The 22,048-nt window shown below is 39.9% G+C and overlaps 1 protein-coding gene across 1 annotated transcript; it reads right to left on the bottom strand.

Annotated features, from left to right (window-relative positions):
- Window positions 1-2,703: 2,703 nt before the first annotated feature.
- Window positions 2,704-20,883, bottom strand: LOC111578511 (NACHT, LRR and PYD domains-containing protein 12-like). Its single transcript, XM_055008365.1, has 7 exons — window positions 20,224-20,883; window positions 16,973-17,255; window positions 7,514-9,359; window positions 7,263-7,436; window positions 4,541-4,714; window positions 3,878-3,924; window positions 2,704-3,727 (listed from the first exon to the last, which is right to left on the bottom strand). The coding sequence occupies exons 2-7, from the start codon at window positions 17,244-17,246 to the stop codon at window positions 3,198-3,200; spliced, it is 3,045 nt and encodes a 1,014-aa protein (XP_054864340.1). The 5' UTR covers window positions 17,247-17,255; window positions 20,224-20,883; the 3' UTR covers window positions 2,704-3,197.
- Between the last annotated feature and the right edge of the window lie 1,165 nt (window positions 20,884-22,048).

Below are 22,048 nucleotides of genomic sequence, written 5' to 3'. Positions count from 1 at the left end.
AGGAGTGGCCTAACATTCTCCCTGCATGAGGAACACATCACTTTCCACAACAAAGTGAGAGGCTGAGGGGACTAAATGCTCAGGATCTCCTTCAAAAAGCCTTGGAATGCTGGAGTGTGCTGCTGAAGACATAAAAAACACACAAACAATAAACAACAGGCTTCCTCCCACAACACAATAACATGCAGGTTAATATTAGTGAGTCTTCACTGCCTCTAGGTGTGAATGTGAGGGAATAGTTGTCAGACTGCATTGTTAGCACAGTGATGGATCAACACATCATAGAAACATGGTGTTCAAAAATCTTTCCTGTCACCTAAAATAAAGTCAACATTTGTGAGGAAGCCACAGACACAAGACACAAACCCTGACTGCAGCTTTTCCATGCATGTAGAGAGAAAAAAGCCAATGACAGCCTCTCCAATAGCAGCGTCTCCTGCAACACAATGTCAGGTTTATACCATGAAGAAAATGCTCTAAATCATAGGTGTCAAACTCTGGCCTGCAATGTAATTATATTTGGACCGTGATGCAAAACCAGATGACTACTAGAGCTGGTATTATAGAGCACATGTACTGTTATTACTACAAATCCCAGAATGCTCTGCTGGTGTTTTGGCTCATCAATCAGGACTAGACCGTACTGGTCTGTACTTGAGTTCTGGTGTTCTTCTAAAACGTCATCAGTCAGAGACCAAGTACTGATCCAGTTCAAAGTAGCATCTGATCAAGAACAGATGAAATACCTGGATGTGTTCTGGCTCCGCCCACATTATGGAGGATCATCAGACCAGACTAGTGTGGACTTGGAGCCAAATAACCCACAATGCATTTAGACCAGCAGCAAAGACCCAGGAGGAAACTTTCAGAGGAAACACAAGTATTTTGGGAATACTACTGTGATTGTGACACAAAATGTAGTATTCAGATGATTTCAGGTGAGAAAGTCGTTCTAAAAACATCAAATCTGTGGTGAGTTTATCCAGATGAACCTGATTAAAAATGAGCTCCAACGGTTCCAGAGATGTGAGCGTCCAGGTTAGACAGCTATGATGGACGGTCAGCCTCACTGTAGAGCTCCTTATCTGGACCAGACTTTAGAATCTGCTGCTCTGATGGTTCTATAGCAGTTAAACAGGATATTAGTAGTTTATGTTGATCTAACCGTCACACTTTGGAATCACACTTTATTTTTGATTGTTCAGAGAAAAATCAGAAAGAAGTTAAAGTTCATAACTTTATATTGTTCACGTTTTATTCGGTCACTGACTGTAATAATAAGAACAGATATAAATTAAAATACAGAATATCATATATTTTCAAGTTTTATTTCTGAATCTTTTCACAACTAAAAATATGTAGTTTTTTGTTACAGTCTTTGTAGTTCTTTATATTTGCTTTTAGGGCTTAATTTAGTTCAATGGCAAAAAAAAGATGAGAACAAAAATAAAAACATTCGCTTTCCTGCTTTACAAAAGATATTTTTTCTATTTTCATTTCTACAATTCATTGTTGCCATGGAAGAGGATAAACCTTGTCTGAAGAAGAAAAAGCTGTGATTATTCAACATGGAAAATTAAATTCCACTTATCAACAAATAAGCAAACAAACATGAAGATCAAAGTGTGTTATTAGTAATTTATTGAATAAATAATAGTTTAAAACCCACAGTTAGACCAGATAAAATAGGAGAAAGACGTATTAAAAAATCATTGATCTTGTTCAGGAAAAATCAACCACTGCAATGAAAATAAAAACTAAGTTAGACATTGATTACAGCACAAGGTCTATTCAAAGAATTTAGACCATCGAAGGGTTAAAATACACCAAAATGTGCAGAAAACCTCCTTTAATGGCCAAGAATAACATTTATAGAATCGAATATAGGTTAAAAAATGTTTAATTTCCAGGGTTAAATGTAATCTGGATAGTCCTGGTGGGTTTAAATTCTACTGGCATCATATCGATGCTGAAACCATTTTTTATCCAGAGATAGCTGGAGTTATGGAAGCTTTTTATGGAAAAAATAAAATCTGTTTAGAATTTGTTGATGAAACACCAAATTCAGAATCTTATATAAAACTTATGAAAAAAACACTGAACCACTTATTTATTGTAAAAATGAAAAATGGATCAATCAATAACACAACACATCATGTCACAAATCACAGAAGATCACAGAATACTGTGGAAAGAGTGATATAGATGTGATGAACTGGCTGCCAAGTCCTCAGACCTTAATCCCATCAGAAAGTTATGGAGATTTATGGCAAGAAAAGTTCATAATGATGGAAAACGGTTCAATAACAAGGATGATCTGAAAAATTAATTATTAAAGCATGTGACAGAATTGATGAGAAATTGCTGCTTTCTCTGATTCAGAGTCTAAAAGGTGCAGAAGTGACTTTGCTTTATGGGACATGATAAATGATGAAGCTTTGATCTTTTTGTTGCCATTTTTAATTATATTTAATCAAATTTGGCCTTCAAAGTAAATTTAAAGGACTATATAGACTCAAAAAAAAAAATACATATTTTTAGTTGCAAAAAGACTCAAAAACAGTAAATTTGAAAATATACGATATTCTATATTTAAATTTATACCTGTTCTTGTTTTTCTGTTCCATGTTGAGTAGAATAAAGCAGATGAATAATAAACAGCTGATATAATGTATGTTTGTAATGAAGAACTCAGAGTCAGGATTTTTAGCCACAGCCCTTTATTCTTCTCCATCACACACAAGATGAAGGAAGTTCTCATTTCATCACTAGAACAGGACTGAAACACTCAAATCAGGATCAAGTCTGGCTGCACAAAAACCTGATTTTCACTGGACAATAATGTGTGAAAGTCTGTCAGCAGTTTGTAGATTCACTGCTTCCTCTCTCATTTCACACTTTGTGCAGCTCAAATGCTTTTAGTTCAAGTGAGCATCAGAGGAAACACCACATCCTGATTTTCACTCTCAACATTTGACTGGAAAAAGACGCAAACACCACATTTGGCTCCTGGAATAATCACAACTTCCATCTTTGAAGAGGAACAAGTTTACAAGGAATCATTTAGAAGGATTTCACAAAGAAACACATTTAATCCATGAATGTGGAAACATGTTTCTGAGGGACAGAGTCATGGAGAGACTCAACTATCTGTTCAACACTGTTTCTCTACCAGGAGGAGACTCTGGAGACTCAACTCAGCACAGAAACACTGAGGAACAAGACCTGGACCCCCAGAACCCAAATCCAGGATAGAGAGGTTGAGTGAATGTGGTGTTGAAGGTGTGGAGGTGGATCAGAGAGTCAGAGGAGACTCTGTAGAAGGACAGAGTTCCAGCAGGAACGTCCACATAAACTGAAACTCTGTCAGAGACTGAGGAGGAACTGATGGATGTTTGACTGTTATTGTGATAGACAGAGTAACCAACATCAGAGCAGAACAGACTCCAGGACTGATCATTACCTCCAAACAGACAGTCATCACTGTCTCCTTTCCTTCTGATTCCTCTGTAACTCACCGATATATGAACCCTTCCTCTCCACTTGACCTCCCAGTAACAGCGACCAGTCAGATCAGTTCTACACAGCAGTTGTTCCCAGTAGTCAAACCTGTCTGAATGATCAGGATACGACTGATCCTCGTCCACATGTGTCACCTTCCTGTTGTTGTCAGACAGTTTGAGTTTTCTGTTTACTGTGTTTGTGTCGACTGTGAGTTGACAGGAATCTGATGGAGAGAACAAACACAACACAGCTGCAGTTATTGATGGATCATGTGATCAGTATTAAACCTTTGATGATGACCTCAGAGATGTGACACTTTGAAGATGCTTGAATGTGCTGCTTTGTTTCCATCAATCCATTAAAACACACTTACACTTCCTCAGACCTGGTGTCAACCATCGGACTCCAGCAGGCGTCACCCTGAAAGGAGGAGGACGGTCAGAGCAGCAACGACTCTTTCAGCAGCACACATGGACGTTACATGGCTCTCACACTGTTCCACTGATAAAGGACCAGTCCAACATGGAGACACAGACACCTGAATGCAGCATCTCTAAAGTCCTGTCCTGTGCTCGTCACGTTCCAGCTCAGTTTACACTCATTTTTCAGCTTTACTCATTTATGCTTCCTCTGTTCATGGAGCTATGCTAACAGTTTACCCTGCTTCCTGTCTTTGAGCTAAGCTAGGTTAACAGTTTACCCTGCTTCCTGTCTTTGAGCTAAGCTAGGTTAACAGTTTACCCTGCTTCCTGTCTTTGAGCTAAGCTAGGCTAACAGTTTACCCTGCTTCCTGTCTTTGAGCTAAGCTAGGTTAACAGTTTACCCTGCTTCCTGTCTTTGAGCTAAGCTAGGCTAACAGTTTACCCTGCTTCCTGTCTTTGAGCTAAGCTAGGCTAACAGGTTCCCCTTCTCATCAGTCATGGTGCGTAGCTGAGCTAACAGTGTTCTTCTGCTTCCACTCTTTGTTGTGAATTAGGCTGATAGTTTCCTGAGAGTGTCTGTCTGTCTGTACCTGAGAGTGTCTGTCTGTCTGTACCTGAGAGTTTCCAGTCTACAGTCTGGATCCTCCACTTTAGCTCTCAGCATCTTCTCTCCTGAGTCTCCTGGATGGTTGTAGCTCAGGTCCAGCTCTCTCAGATTTGAGGTCTTGAAGCTCAGAGCTGAGGCCAGAGAAGCACAACCTTCCTCTGTGACCAGACAGCCTGACAGCCTGCACACACAAAACAACACAAACCTGATGGACAACACTTGGATGGATGTTTCTCACTCTTTCTTTTCTTCTTTGTCTTTCAGCTACATTTTGCTGCACATTTCATGTGTCTCAAGCAAATCAACAATCTCAACAATGATTAGTGGGATTTAATCATGTCAAAAATAAACCCTGACAAAGTCCTGCACAAGTTCAGTAAAAGCTCATTTGATGAATCCCATCAGCAGAAATGATTCTACTCAGGTTAGCTGTTTATCCACTGATAGAAATCACATCAGTTTCAAAGTGTGAGTCCTGACCTGAGAGCTTCCAGTTTACAGTGTGGACTCTCCAGTCCAGCAGAAAGACTCTCCACTCCTGAATCCTGCAGGTTGTTGTTAGTCAGGTCCAGCTCTGTCACACTGGAGGACTGGGAGCTGAGGACTGAGGACAGAGCTCCACAGCTTCTCTCTGACAGATTACAGTTATTAAGTCTGAAGAGACAAAGAGAAGAAAAGAAGTAATACATTAAGTCCAGTATTTTCTGTCCTGTTGAAAAGACAGCAGTGAATTTAACAACAAATACATCCCACTATGTCCAGAAAACAGCAGCGCTGAGGACAGTCCTCTGCAATATTATTTAAATGTGAAAATAATCCAAAGAATAGCACATTACAGTAATCAGATTACTTTGAAGCTGAGCAGTAAAGTATTTGATCTGATAAAAAACAATCTGACAGTTTAGATTTACTAAATGAAGAATACAGGCCAAACATCAAGAAATGAATCCAATAAAGGTCAGTACATCTTTCATTACTGTCATTAGAATGTTGGATTTTTTCACTACTTTCTATGTCCACCTTTATTTTTGATGACACATTTAATCCTCCTCAGCATGAAGAAACCACATTTCTGCAGAGATGTTCCACCATCTTCAGAGACTATGTCTTCATCTGCTCTTTGTTGGAGGGTTTGTGTTGCTCTACCTTTGTCTTTAAAATACCCCAAAGTTGGTCTGTTGGATTCAAATCAGGACACACACTTGGACAAGTCACAGTTTGGACTTTTTCCTTTTTACAATCTGAAAAATAGTCAACTTGATGCTGATGGCAGCGATTAAATCACTGTCAGACTCGGTTACATCTCTGATGTTGTTACAGAACAAACATCTTCTGATCTCCAGTCCTTGTTCTTCAGGTTCCTTCACTTCTACTTCTGCTGTTGAGACTCATGCTTTGGTTTTCACTGACACATGAATCCCACTGGAACCAAACTAAGGATCTCCAAACTCATGTGTTTAAACTGTTTATCTCCACTCTTGATGAAGTCTGGACTCCTCATAGCGTCAGTGAGCTGGACTCTTCATTCTCTCTCAGTCTGAGGAGACACTCTGCTGCCCAGTGATTGGCTCTCAGTCCCTACAGTCTGAAAGGAACCAACAACCTTTTAACAGCCTCACATCTGAAAAGGGTCATAGGGTCCCTATGAGGGTGTTGCTCCTCTTCAGGGAGAGCAGAGAGACCATGAACCTCACCACAGGTGGGATGGATGTTCTATCCTTCACCAACACTTCAGTTGATGGGACTCAGCCATCAGCAGCAGGAAGACTGGACTGACCTTACCCACAGACCAGAGGACATGAGGACACTGCTTATCAACAGTCATGATGACTGTCCTCACCTGCAGGGCTGCTGCTGCTTCACTCCATCATTTCTGACAGACCTGGAGTCCTGGAAGCTGCTGTTCCAGGAAGTCTTTCCAAAAATCTTCAGCCAGTATCTGAGTATGTTGTCATGTTCTTCAACCCAAAATCTCAGTTCCTCATAAACCACCTGAGGTAGGGACGTGTCCTGCCACCCAGTGAAGTCAGAGTTGGGAGTGATGGGATCAGGGTCCACAACATCTGAGGAGGTGAACCCAAAAGAATCTGAACTGAGGATCCCTTTGATCTCAGTGAAGACAGAAGGCATCACTGCTTCAGTGGCTGTTTGGGCTCCAATGGAGAGAAGGAATTGGACTTAAACCTCAAACAAGAATGGAAACAACAGTCCAACTGTCCACCAGCTGAACTGCACTGAGTTCAGTCATTGAACAAACTGAACATTCTACAGTTTCATTTAGAAAACGCTTTTATCCAAAGTGACAAACATCTGAGAGTAGAAACAACACAAGCAAGGATCTAGTCAGGAGAAAACAACCTGGAGAAGAGCCATAAAACAAGTTTAAGTGTGAACATGAAATGTTTGTTCTGGTGTTTCCTTTTCATCAACGTCTATCTGAAACATTCTATTTAGTAAAACAGTGGAAACTAAAACAGTGGAAACTAAAACAGAACCTTGAACCAAGACTTCACAGGTTCTTACAGGTTCTGGTTCTGTGATGCAGGTTCCAGGTTGTTCAGTTCCTGTAGTGGAAGAGGCCTCATTAAGAGAAACTAGTGTTAAAGGTCAGTAACACAACTGATCTGAGTCATACAAATACAGAAAACCTCCCACCTCAGCTGTTCTGCTCATTATGAATAAAACACATTTTAAATGGTCGTCAGTTGAACAGGTTGATGAGTCCTGACCTGAGAGCTTCCAGTTTACAGTGTGGACTCTCCAGTCCAGCAGAAAGACTCTCCACTCCTGAATCCTGCAGGTTGTTGTTAGTCAGGTCCAGCTCTGTCACACTGGAGGACTGGGAGCTGAGGACTGAGGACAGAGCTCCACAGCTTCTCTCTGACAGATTACAGTTATTAAGTCTGAAGAGACAAAAAGCAGATTATTCTGATGAAACAGCAGCAAAATGAAAAAGGATCTTCAGTCTCCAAATACTTACACAACTTTCTTGGAGGCTTTGACCACTGGCAGCAGCCTCAGAAGAACCTCCTCTGAAGCAGAGTATTTCTTCAGGTCAAACACGTCCAGATGTTCTTCTGATGACAGTAAGATGAAGACCAGAGCTGACCACTGAGCAGGAGACAGTTTATCTGTGGACAGACGTCCTGATCTCAGGGACTGTTGGACCTCCTCCACTAGAGAAACATCGTTCAGTTCATTCAGACAGTGGAACAGATTGATGCTTCTCTCTGCAGACAGATTCCCACTGATCTTCTTCTTGATGTACTTGACTGTTTTCTGATTGGTCTGTGAGCTACTTCCTGTCTGTGTCAGCAGGCCTCGTAGGAGATTCTGATTGGTCGGCAGTGACAGACCCAGGAGGAAGCGCAGGAACAAGTCCAGGTGTCCGTTTGGACTCTGTAAGGCCTCGTCCACAACTGTCTGGTAGAAACCTGTTGAGTAACTTTGGAACATTTCAGACCAATGGGATGTTGTTTGTTGTTGTTCTTCCACCAGGCTGATTCCAGAGTTGATGAAGGTCAGATGAACATGAAGAGCAGCCAGAAACTCCTGAACACTCAGATGGACGAAGCAGAACACCTTGTTTTCCTGTTTCCGTCTTCGCTCTGCTTTGAAGATCTCTGTGAACACTCCTGAGTACACTGAGGCTTCACTCACATCGATGCCACTTTCTCTCAGATCTTTCTCATAGAAGATCAGGTTGCCCTTTTGCAGCTGTTCAAAAGCCAGTTTAGCTAATGACTTAATGTACTGAATGCGTTTCTTTGGACCATACTTTTCTTTTGTGTGATCAATCTGAAATCTTAGAAACTCTGTGTACATCTCAGTCAGGGTTCTGGGCAGATCTCCTCCCTCTCTGGTTTCCAGCAGCTCCTCCAGAACTGTAGCAGTGATCCAGCAGAACACTGGGATGTGGCACATGATGTGGAGGCTTCGTGACGTCTTCATGTGGGAGATGATGCTGCTGGCCTGCTCCTCATCTCTGGATCTCTTCCTGAAGTACTCCTCCTTCTGTGGGTCGGTGAAACCTCTGACCTCTGTTGTAGTGTTGACGAGGTTTTGAGGGATCTGATTGGCTGCTGCAGGTCGTGTGGTTATCCAGAGGCGAGCTGAACGCAACAGTTTTCCACTGATAAGTTCCCTCAGCAGGACTTCTATTTTAGTTGACTTTGTTACGTCCACGGAGGGAATGTTGTTGACATCAAAGTCCAGATGAAGGCGATTCTCGTCCAGTCCATCAAACACAAACAGCAGTTTGAATCTGCTCTTCTTGTAGCTGCTGGTTCCTGATGACTGCAGAGCTGTAAAGATGTAATTCAGAGCCTCCACTGTGACGTCTTTAGTTTCTGGGATACAGAAATGAATGAGCTCTGCCAAACCAAACTCTTTTCCCTGCAGTGAATTCAGGGCACGGAAAGTGAATGGGAAAATAAGATGCACGTCTTGATTAGTTCTTTCTTTGGCCCAGTCCAACACAAACTTGTGCACGAGGAATGTTTTTCCAATCCCAGCAATCCCATTGGTCAGCACTGTTCTGATGGGTATGTCTTTTCCAGAAGGATGCTTGAAAATGTCTCTGGGTTGGATCTGTGTCTCTGTGTCTGATGGCTTCCATACCTTGTCAATCTGTAGGACCTCATGCTGTGTGTTGACGTGCACGTCCTGGCCAGCTGTGATGTACACCTCTGTGTAGATATCAACAAAAAGCTGCTCATCTGATGCCCACCCCTCTGTTGTAACCTTAAACGTGTCCTGGAAGTTTGACTGAAGCTTCTGTTGGTAATATCTGATGGGACGTGGTTCTGGTACCGGAACAGTCTCATCTGTGTCAAACATGAAGGGAACAGTGTGAGGTGTGTGTCTACAGAAACCTCTGTTGTTGTTGTTGGAAAAACACAAGCAACAAAGCAACTACTAACCCTTTAAATAGTCACCTATAACATCTGATGGTAATAAAAAGTTGGGCAAATGTGTGTGTGAGATTTTTCTAAACTTATCCTGGGGGTTTCATCCTAAACTCTACACATAATGCAGCAATTTAACCTGATCATTTGGAGGAAAGTGACAGAAAAAACTGACTGAAAAAACTGACTGAAAGGGAAACTCTGCTAAAGGGCTACCCAGATGTTTGGATAATGTTCAATTTTTCATTAACTATCATAGGATAACGCTATTTTTTACACCGACAAATCAAAGAGAAGATGGTTTTTACCTTAGCTGACATGTTTCAACTGCAACTGCAGTCTTCTTCAGAGCGTCATCCAACGTGTGCTGACGTGTCCTTTTTATCAGGTGACCTGGGACTCCATCCTCCAGAGACCACCGGACGGCGGGGGGCGTGGCCTATCTGACAGATTCTGACAGATCTGTCAGACTGGTCACATGATAAAAAAGGACAAGCCAGCACACGTCTGATGACGCTCTGAATATGTCAGGTAAGGTAAAACCATCTTCCCTTTGATTTGTCAGTATAAAAAATAACGTTATCCCATGATAGTTAACGACAAAATGAATATTGTCCAAATATTACGAGGAAGACTGGAAAAAGACTGTGTCATAATATTCCACCATTTGGAAAAGCTGGAAAAGAAGAGAGCACGCCACAGAAACCACCTTACATTCAATCGCCGATGCAAAAATGAGGACATAACACCGAAAAGCCTTAACATCAGGAACCCCATCCCAACAAAAATGCAGAAAACATAATAAACAAAGCAAAGAAGGCTCTCATCAGAGAGAGGATAAGGACTATGGTAAATAAACTGGAAAAAATTAACACACTTAATACAGGATTATTCAAACGAACTCAAAGAACGCCTCACTTTGGAGCCAGACATACACAAAGAAATAAGTTCACATTTAAAACGCATACACAAAGAAGAATTCATTACAACAAAAAATCGCCACATCCAAAAACTGAGCAAGCTAAGAGAAAGAAAAAACAAACAAACACACACACACACAATTCAATAACGAATGGGTACGAAACTTATCACAACACACCCTCACGGAACCTGAACAGTTTTAGCCAGAGGCCTTAATTTCGCCATCACACCCACCACAATACCACACGAAGATTTCATATTAGCAACAGAATTAGCATGCCAGACATTACAGGATCAGGGACACAAATTGGAACGCCGAAACACAATAGCAGGCATTTTAAAATCGGCAGAACTTCCACACAGTAACATCACCAAACAAGAAACAAAAGCAATAAAATCACTCAAACAGGACAACAGCATCACCATCCTACTGGCCGATAATGGACAAACCACAGTCATCATGGACACAGACACATACGAACAACAGCTAACCAACATGCTACAGGACAGGAACACATACGAAATTCTCAAAAAAGACCCCACAGAACAAAAGAAAAGGACATTAAAAACTCTGCTCAAGCAACTATTAGAAACCAATAAAATAACACAGGAAGCTTACAACCACCTCATTCCCACAGCTAACGTTACCCCCCGGATATATGGGACACCAAAAATACATAAAAAAGACACACCACTGCGCCCTATTGTAGACAGCATCGGATCAGTCACCTACAACCTCTCAAAAGCTTTAGTAGAAATCATCAAACCCCTCCTCGGTACATCACAACATCACTGCAAGAACTCACAACAACTGGCACAAGAACTCAACAATCTTACAGTACAAAAAGACGAGATATTCATTTCACACAACGTAGTCTCATTATTCACAATAACCCCCGTTGATGTCACATTACACATTGTACAAGAGCGACTTAAGAAGGACAGGACACTGAAAAAACGCACAAACCTCACAGTAAATGACATCATCACTCTACTCCGGTTCGTTGCCACATCCACCTATTTTCAGTTCAAAGGAATTATTTACAGTCAAAAACAAGGTTTTGCAATGGCAGATCCACTATCTGCAATAATGAGTAATTTCTTCATGGAGGACCTAGAAACGAAAGCCATCCACACACTGCAGACCCACACTCTGGAAACGATACGTTGATGACATCCTGGAAATAATAAAATCTGGACACACACAAGAACTTACCGATCATCTGAACAACATGGACGACACAGGAAATATACAATTCACGCACGAAGAAGAAATAAACCGGACCATTTCATTTTTGGACTTAAACATACACCACAGACAAGACGGCAGCATTAAGATCACATTTTACAGGAAACCTACACATACAGACCAGTACCTCCTCTGGACATCAGAACATCCCACAGCTCACAAACTATCAGTAGTTAGAACACTTTATGAACGGACCAGAACCTCCTCTGGACATCAGAACATCCCACAGCTCACAAACTATCAGTAGTTAGAACACTTTATGAACAGACCAGAACCTCCTCTGGACATCAGAACATCCCACAGCTCACAAACTATCAGTAGTTAGAACACTTTATGAATGGACCAGTATCATAACAGATGATAAAGACAGACAGGAGGAGGAAAAACACATCAAGAACGCACTCATACACTGCCAATACCTGACATGGGCCATAAACAAGGGAAAACAACAAGCTAAAAACAAAGTAAAAAAACGAAAGGAAACACAAACAAAACGCACACAACAACCGGACAATAAAAACAAAGACACAATCACCATCCCATATATCTGTGGGATAACAGAACCCATACAGCGCATAATGAAAAAACACAACATCAATACAGCAGTAAAACCACATACAAAACTCCGACAGCTATTAGTCCATCCCAAAGACAAAATAGAACCAGACAAGAAATGCAACATCATTTATGAAATTCCGTGCAAATCTTGCAAGAAAACATACATTGGAGAAACAGGCAGATCATTCAGCACAAGACGAAAAGAACACCAGACAGAATGTGAAAAGGAAACAATCGGACAACTCACAAGAACACAAAAAGAAAAAGCCGAACAAGAAAACAAAAAATCAGCCATCATGGATCACTGCAAAAGAAATAATCACATCATGGACTGGGACAGGGGGAGGATTGTAACATCGGAGACCAACAAGCATAAACGATGGATCAAGGAGGCCATTGAGATCAGGAAGCAGGCGAGCTGCTCCATGAACCGGGACGAGGGGGTCTACACCCTCTAATACCTGGGACTCCATCCTCCAGAGACCACCGGATGGCGGGGGGCGTGGCCTATCTGACAGATTCTGACAGATCTGTCAGACCAGTCACATGATAAAAAGGACATGTCATCACACGTCGGATGACGCTCTGAAGAAGACTGCAGTTGCAGTCGAAACATGTCAGCTAAGGTAAAAACCATCTTTACTTTGATTTGTCGCTGTAAAAAACATCCTAGGCTACCCAGATGGTTAACTATGGAGGCAGTCAGAAGGTAGGTGGGTTACCTGAAGTCCAGATTAAGCTGTTCTTAGAGTTCCTATTAGGGCAAGAACCTTTAGACCAGGGGTGTCAATCTCAAATACACAGTGGGCCAAAATTTAAAACTTGGACAAAGTCGCAGGCCAACATTGTTATTCACTGAAAAAATCATCCTCCAAATATAACAATGAACCTTTTCATATGGACTCAACCATGTTTTGCTGAAACACTGAATATGGAAGAAGCAAAGCTTAATACTATACAATATACAGTTTGCAACATAACAATAAGAACAGATATGAATTTAAAGATAGAATATCATATATTTTCAAATTTTGTTTTTTGAGTCCTTTCACTACTTGAAATATGTCTTTTTTTTTGTTTGAGTCTATATAGTTCTTTATATTTACTTTGAAGGCCAAATTTGATTAAATATAATTAAAAATGGCAACAAAAAGATCAAAGCTTCATCATTTATCATCTCCCATAAAGCAAAGTCACTTCTGCTCACCTTTTTGGCTCTGAATCAGAGAAAGCAGCAATTTCTCATCAATTCTGTCCCATGCTTTAATAATTAATTTTTCAGATCATCCTTGTTATTGAACCGTTTTCCATCATTATGAACTTTTCTTGCCATAAATCTCCATAACTTTCTGATGGGATTAAGGTCTGAGGACTTGGCAGCCAGTTCATCACATCTATATCACTCTTTCCACAGTATTCTGTGATCTTCTGTGATTTGTGGCATGATGTGTTGTCTTATTGATAGATATATTTTTCATTTTTAGAGTAAATAAGTGGTTCAGTGTTTTTTTCACAAGTTTTATATAAGATTCTGAATTTGTCATTTCATCAATAAATTCTAAACAGATTTTATTTTTTCCATAAAAACCTTCCATAACTCCAGCTATCTCTGGATAAAACATGGTTTCAGCATCGATATGATGCCAATAGAATTTAAACCCACCAGGACTATCCAGATTACATTTAACCCTGGAAATTAAACATTTTTTTAGCCAGTTCAATTCTATAAATGTCATCCGTAAAAGGTTTTCCTCACATTTTGGTGTATTTTAACCCTTCGATGGTCTAAATTCTTTGAATAGACCTTGTGCTGTAATCAATGTCTAACTTAGTTTTTATTTTCATTGCAGTGGTTGATTTTTCCTGAACAAGATCAATGATTTTTTAATACGTCTTTCTCCAATTTTATTTGGTCTACCTGTGAGTTTTAAACTATTATAACTTTCTTTTTTATTCAATAAATGGCTAATAACACACTTTGATCTTCATATTTGTTTGCTTATTTGTTGATAAGTGGAATTTAATTTTCCATGTTGAATAATCACAGCTTTTCTTCTTCGGACAATGTTTATCCTCTTCCATGGCAAAAATGAATTGCAGAAATGAAAATAGAAGAAATATCTTTTGTAAAGCCGTAAAACTAATGTTTTTATTTTTGTTCTTCACTTTTTTTTTGCAATTTTTAATTATATTTAATTAAATTAAGTCCTAAAAGCAAATATAAATAAATATAAAGACTAGAACAAAAACATACATATTTTTAATAGTGAAAAGACTCAGAAACAAAACTTGAAAATACATGATGTTTTATGTTTAATTTCTATCTCTTATTATTACAGTCAGTGGCTGAGTAAAACATGAACAATATAAAGTTATGAACATTAACTTTAACTTTCAAACTGATTTTTCTTGAAACAATTAAAAAAAATACACTGTGAGGCCAAAATGTGACCATTAAATAAACGTAAAACTACTAATATCCATAGATATACAGTCTATGCTAATATCCCAGTTTAACCGCTATAGAACGGTCAGATCCAGCGGCAGCTAAGGCTGCTCTTGGTGGCTACAGTGAGGCTGATCATCTGGTCATAGCTGTCTAACCTGGATGTTCACATCTCTGAAACAATAAGAGTACATTTTTGATCAGGCTTTATCTTGATAAATTAACCACAGGTTGGGATGTTGTTTTTTTGGCTGCCCCAAGTCCACTCAAGTCTGGTCTGATGCAGTCTCCATGACGTGGGCGGAGCCAGAACACATCCGGATATTTCATCCATTCTCAGCCAGATGCTACTTTAAATTGCATCAGTACTTGGTCTCTGACTGATGACGTTTCACGAGTACGTGAGAACGCAAGTACGGATCACAGACTGTACAGTCTATGATATGGACAAGTATGTATATTGAGAAACGGCTGGAGTTTATGGTCTTGTCCTGATTGATGCGCCAAAACACCAGCAGAGCATTCTGGGATTTGTAATAATAGCTGTACATGCGCTATATAAAACCAGAGGGCCGGTTCTGGTAGTTATTTAGTATTGCCTCGCGAGCCAAATATAATTACATTGCGGACCAAATCTGGCCCACGGGCCAGAGTTTGAAACCTATGCTTCAGACAATAGAACCTAAAAACAGAGAGCTGAACCAGCAGTCCTGTTCTGGACTCACTGGAGCCCTTATCAGTACACTACCAGTCAAAACTTTTAGAATGCCCCAATTTTTCTGTTTTTTCTTTGAAATTCAAGTAGTTCAAGTCCAGTGAGTACCTTGAAATGGAACAAAGGCAAGTAGTGAACTGCCAGAAGTAAAAAAAAAGAAAAAGATAAAGTTACCCAAAACTGAAGAACAATGTACGTTTCAGAATTATATAAAAAGGCCTTTTTCAGGCAACAGAAATGGTTTAACAACTTAAAGCTGTTCTGCAGCAATGGAGGTTGATCAAGCCTTGAAAGTTGGTGCTACCAAATCCTACAGGTGTCCCAACTTTTCTAGATTCCTTCCAACCCCCTCTGTCTGCATAAAGTAGTGTTGGAACACACTGTGGAACCCTCCAGAGCATTATTTGAACAGTATTGTACTGCAGAAAGTAGTGTGTTGCTATAAAAAAGGAGAGGAAAAGGTAATTAACAATAGAAGAGAGACAGACCATCATAACACTTAAAATGTAGGTCTTTCCTACAGAGAAATTGAAGACAGTCAAGGTGTCATTGAGTACAGTTTTCTTCACCATCAAAAGGCTCAGAAATTAGCTTAAAATGGACACCAGTTTAGAAAATTGGATTTGAGGATCACCAGCTACAAAACTGACCGTTATGCTACAGCTACACTACAACCTGCTGCCTCATGCAACTCCATAGACAACCACTGTTCTGTGTTGTACAAAACAACCTGCTGAAACTCAGCTTCCATTTCAGGCATGAGGAACTGCTGCCATCTTTCTTTACAGACCAAAGAATCCATCAGTTTTACCTTCAGTCTGTGGAAGAGGAGGCTGAGTCTGAGAGGAGGAAGGTTCTCTGTTCTCTGAAGTCTCCCCAACATCACTGACATGAACTGACAGACAGACAGACAGAGATCACATGTTATATTCTCCACTGCTTACTGCTTTCATTTATTTCACTTACAGCAGACTTAGAAGGGACTTTATGTTGACATTAATTGATGAGTTTATGGTGTTGATTAACTCTGGTTTTCTGACACCAAACTGCTCCTTCAAAGTAAAACCTGATGTTACTCTGACATTAGTCTGGAATATCCAGACCATTCTGAAGAACAGAGAGTTCTGGCTTCACCTCATCATCATCAGTAGTATGTTCTAATTGGATGCACACTACAGGACACAGTGAATACTTTGTGAGGTCAACTGTAGCATGTATTTAAATTTAAAGGTTTGTGATTTGGAATGCAGCTGCTTCAACAACATTGTTCTGCCCTTACTGAGAGCTGATTGGTCAGCTTCCCTCTGGTTGTAAACTGCAGGATCACTCCCAGCTAAACAGTATGAATGAAGAATCTTCAGAAACTGTCTGATCGGCTCATAATTTAGTGAGGACAGGTGGGACATGCTTTGCTTCCACAGAAGGTCAGCTCATACAGAACTAATTTTGGTGTTCTATCAAGGTTTAAACAGCAGGGGGCAGCATTCAGTCAGTAGGTTGATCAGTAGATTTTACAGAGGAACTGATCTTACATGTGGACTCAGGAAAAACTGACAGAACCTGAACTCTATCAAACTGTAGCAGCAACATCATGCATCATTCTGACTGTAATGATATCATGTTGTTCTTGTCTTGTGACTGACCTTCTGGTCCTGAGCTGCTGGCAGGAAACCTCTGCAGCAGATCATTCCTGGAGATCTTCTCTAAAACCACCCTGGTCACCTGCACAGCTCTCTGAAGTCCATAAGTCTCCACCATCACATCCACAGTTTTACACCTGTCTAGTGTCTGTAGTCGGCTCTTTGTGATGGCTGGGAGGCCTTGAACATTGTTGGGTTTCTGCAGGAACCACTGGAATTTAGACAGCTGATCATCATCCAGATCATCCAGGATGTTCAAGAGCACCTCTGACGTCATCGTGTCTCCCTGATAAAGTCAAAGAAAATGTCAGCAGTTAATGAACAGTTGTGTTGTTGGTGTGGTGGAGGTTGTTGTGTAGCAGCAGGACTGCAGTTAATCCTACAGGATCACTGACAGCAACACTGAGGGGAACCAGCAGGGGGCGCTCACTGCTGTCTGTTAAATATTACTCATGGAAGTCACTCTGCAGTCACTGGACCACAACACAAAGATGATCCCACATTATTACACTTTGACCAACAGAGGCTCCAAATAAACATGAACTCTGATCCTTCACAGAACAAGTCCAGGATCAGAGTCAGACTGGAGTCCAGGATCAGAGCCTCATATCAGGGTTTTATACTTTTATACTGAGTCTGTTCAGAGTCCAGACCAAACACTGACTGCTACTAAACAGCTCATTGCTGCAAGAAATGTCTCTCATGGACTAGTAGAATGAAAAACTTAGCTGGGAGATTTCTAGCCAGGATATAGATCAATAATATCCGGCCTCATTGCCAGTAAATCACCAGGTTCTGATGGATTCCCACCAGAATGCTACAAACTGATGACACAACCTTTGGTTCTATTGCTTCAAACCTGTTTTAATCCTGTTCTGACAGGAGGCTCGCCTCCCTCTAGGAAGGAGGCCTTCATCTCTGGAAGACTAAAAGAAGGAAAAGATCAGCTGGAGTGTAAATCATATCAGCCAATCAGTGTTTTCAACATCCATTATAAACTGTATGCATCAATTCTGTCTGAGAGGTTGGAAAAAATCCTCCTGTTTCTGATAGACGAGGATCAAACTGGGTTTATAGCAAACAGGCAGACGCAGCACAATATTGGTAAAGTCTCCACATCACTGACTCTAGAAACAAAGGCAGAAAGAGTGAAATCCTCTCAGCTGAGATGCTCAGAAGACGTTCCCCTCTGTTGGCTGGAATTTCTCTACCAAGTAAAGGCTGGATTTGGGTTCACTAGTAAATTTATACAACCATTAAAACAATCCACTCATCTCCCACCACCAGGATCTAAATAAAGGGGAATTTGTCCAACTCTAGAGCCCTGCAAAGAGGATGCAGACAGAGCTGCCCACTTAGTCCTGCCCTCTTTAACCCTTTAGAGAACCTCTGGACCAAACCATCAGACAGCAAATGTTATTATTTTATTGAGGCCAGCCTGAGGCACACCTGAGCAATAATCCTGCTGTCTAATCAGCATCTGGATCTGCCACACCTGTGAGGAGGATGGATTATCTGGACAGAGGAGAAGTTCTCACTGACACACATTTAGACACATCTGTGGACAATATTGGAGAGAAACAGACCTTTTATGTTCATAGAAAAAGTCTGAGATCTTTGAGCTCAACTCATGAAAAATGGGAGCGAAAACAAAAGTGTTAAGTTTCTATTTTAGTTCAGAGTAAAATGGAGGCTGAACCATGAATCAGCTCTGAGGTCTGGACTACCAAGCAGGATCTGAGTTTATGGAGGGAACTTCAGCTTTACTGTCAACTCATTTTGTTTTCTGAACAATATCTGCCACCAGAATGTCCTTCAGGTTAATGATTTTCTATCTGGTCCAGGATCAGAGCCTCATATCAGGGTTTTATACTTTTATACTGAGTCTGTTCAGAGTCCAGACCAAACACTGACTGCTACTAAACAGCTCATTACTGCAGTAAATGTCTCTCATGGATCCACATACATTTCAGGCAGATCCAGATGCTGATTAGACAGCAGGATTATTGCTCAGGTGTTCCTCAGACTGGCCTCAATAAAAGGACACTGTGAAATGTGCACTTTAACTGTACTGGGGGGTCAGAAAACCAGTCAGTATCTGGTGGGACCATTAGCCTCCCAGTGCAACACATCTGCTTGGCATAGAGCTGATCAGGTGATCAGCTGATTGTGGAAAAGCTGGTGTGGTGGGGGGGCAGCGATCGCCTGAAACGGACCAAAAACACCATGAAGTGGTCGAGACACCATGGAGGAAATAAAATAGTGGAAATAAAGTACATTAATGTGTACAGTACCGTTACACACTGGTAATAGTACTGTTTAATGCATGTAATAGTACTACTACATGCAGAGTATAAGGATTCAAAATACTGTACTATTATACTATTATACTGCAGTATAAATATACACACAAACTGTATGCATCTGTTAAAATGTAATGAAAATACTCTCATTATTCATGTACTCTGTATATCCACTAGCAGTCAACAGTTTGGACCTTGAAGATTAACACTGAAGACACCCAAACTATAAAAGAACACATATGGAACTATGTTGTGAACAGAAAAGTGTTAATATTCAGTATTAATCTACAATGTAGAAAATAACACAAATGAATAAAAAGCATTGAATGAGAAGGAGTGTTAGAGTACTGATATACATGTACTCTGTGTACTGATATACATGTACTCTGTGTACTGACATACATGTACTCTGTGTACTGATATACATGTACTCTGTGTACTGACATACATGTACTCTGTGTACTGATATACATGTACTCTGTGTACTGATATACATGTACTCTGTGTACTGACATACATGTACTAATAACACACAGCAGCTCACACACACTTTCTACCTTCACCTGCACAGGAAACAAACATCATTGATCCACTCAAATCCTCCTGGAAAAGATCAGCTGCTGCACTTCTACTATCAGTCCAGCAGATGGAGTCATGGAGCTGCAGAGACTCACCCACAAACCCAAAGTCAAAAAGACACCATGCAGTTTGGATTGAGAACAAACAAAGAAACATCAGCAGCTCATCAAACTGACTCAAGTCCATCAATAATCTCATAGAAATATTGACTGATTGCAGTCAATCAATAACCAAATAATCATATTGATCCATGTTTAAACAGCAGTCATCCAAAGTTTGTGCTGAAATAAGAAGTGAACATGTAGAAACATCACAGAGCAGAAACAAACAGCAACATTACTGAAGTTAAAGCAGCAAACAAAGCAAACTTACACTTTATTCAAAGCGCTGAAGAAGAAGAAGAAAGTTTCCAGTCCACTCCTGGACGCTCAGACAGGTGATCTGTTTCCTGGAACCAGTCAGGACTCCACCTATGAGGAAGCAGCAGGCAGACTTTCACAATAAGAGCACATTTTACAGGCTGATTCCCACTCATTTCATGTGACGGATTATTTCAACATTCAACCTTTTTCCTGTTAAAGACCAACAAATGGACTGAGTCTAATTAAAACCTGACTGAAGGAGCAGCAGAGTCACAAACTGCAGCTTCTGATCAACACACTGCTTCCTCCAGCAGCCACAAACTGACCGTCCACCACTTTCACTCTGATTTCTAACCACTGATTCAGGATCTGGAATGTTGGACAAGCAGATGGAATCAGTTCTGATTATGGGGGAGTTGGAATATGAAGAAAAACTAAGGAGTCATTTACAGTTTCATCTCTGAGCCTCAAACCCCCAGTCAGAGCAGGTTTTCATGTTTGAAAACTACATTCTACATGAGACAAACTGAGACAAAACTACAACAATTAGTCAAACTGAGAGACAAAACTATTAAAATGAGACACACATTTACAGAAATAAAGCTGAAAATGAGAAAAAAACAGACATATAAAACACAAACTGACAGTAAATAGAGAAATTATGACTCAAAACTACAAAACTCAGACAATTTAAGACTCAAAATGACACAAAGGTGAAACAAAATGGCAAAAATAAGACAAATTAAAACAGAAAAACTACAAAAATGAGACAAACTGAGGCCAAAACTACAGAAAAAAAGACTGAAAATGACAGAAATTGAAAGAATTAGGACATAAAACGACACAAAGGAGATAGAATGGTAAAAAATGAGACAAATTAAGACACAAAATGACAAAAACTAGAAAAATTAAGACACAAAATGGTAAAAATGAGACAAATTAAGACATAAAATGATTAATATGAGACAAATTACGACACAAAATGACAAAAATGAGACAAACTGAGGCCAAAATTACAGAAAAAAAGACTGAAAATGATGGAAATTTAAAGAATTAGGACATAAAACGACACAAAAGAGATATAGAATGGTAAAAATTGACAAATTTAAACACAAAATGATAAAAATGAGACAAGTTAAGACACAAAATGATAAAACATTAAACAAATTAAGACACAAAGCAACATAAATGGCATACAAAACTATAAAGTGAGACAAATTAGACACAAAATGACAAAAATGATTCAAATTCAGACCCCAAACTATAAAAATGAGACAAATTGTGATCCAAAACGACAAATCTTTGACAAATTATGACTCAAAATGACACAAAGGTGAAACACAATGGCAAAAATGAGACAAATTAGGACCCCAAACTACAAAAATGAGACAGACTGAGTCCACAATTACAGAAAAAAAGACTGAAAATGTCAGACATTGAAAGAATAAAATGACACAAAGGAGACATAGCGCTGTAAGAATTTGACAAATTTAAACACAAAATGGTAAAAATGAGACAAATGACATGAAAGGGCAGAAATGAGACAAATTATGAAACAAAATGATAAAAATGACACAAATTAAGACACAAAATGATATAAATGAGACCACAATTACAGAAAAAAAAGACTGAAAATGTCAGAAATTGAAAGAATTAGGACATAAAATGACACAAAGGAGACACAGAACGATAAGAATTTGACAAATTTAAACACAAAATGGTAAAAATGAGACAAATGATGACACGAAAGGGCAAAAATGCGAGGACTCAAGACAGAAAAACTACAAAAATGAGACAAATTAAGACACAAAATGCAGAGTTCAGACAGAGAAAGG

Source organism: Amphiprion ocellaris, chromosome 24, assembly GCF_022539595.1.
Source record: "Amphiprion ocellaris isolate individual 3 ecotype Okinawa chromosome 24, ASM2253959v1, whole genome shotgun sequence".
Lineage (NCBI taxonomy): Eukaryota > Metazoa > Chordata > Actinopteri > Pomacentridae > Amphiprion > Amphiprion ocellaris.
The sequence above is the reverse complement of the archived record's forward strand: the minus strand, read 5'-3'. Positions and strand labels throughout refer to the sequence as shown.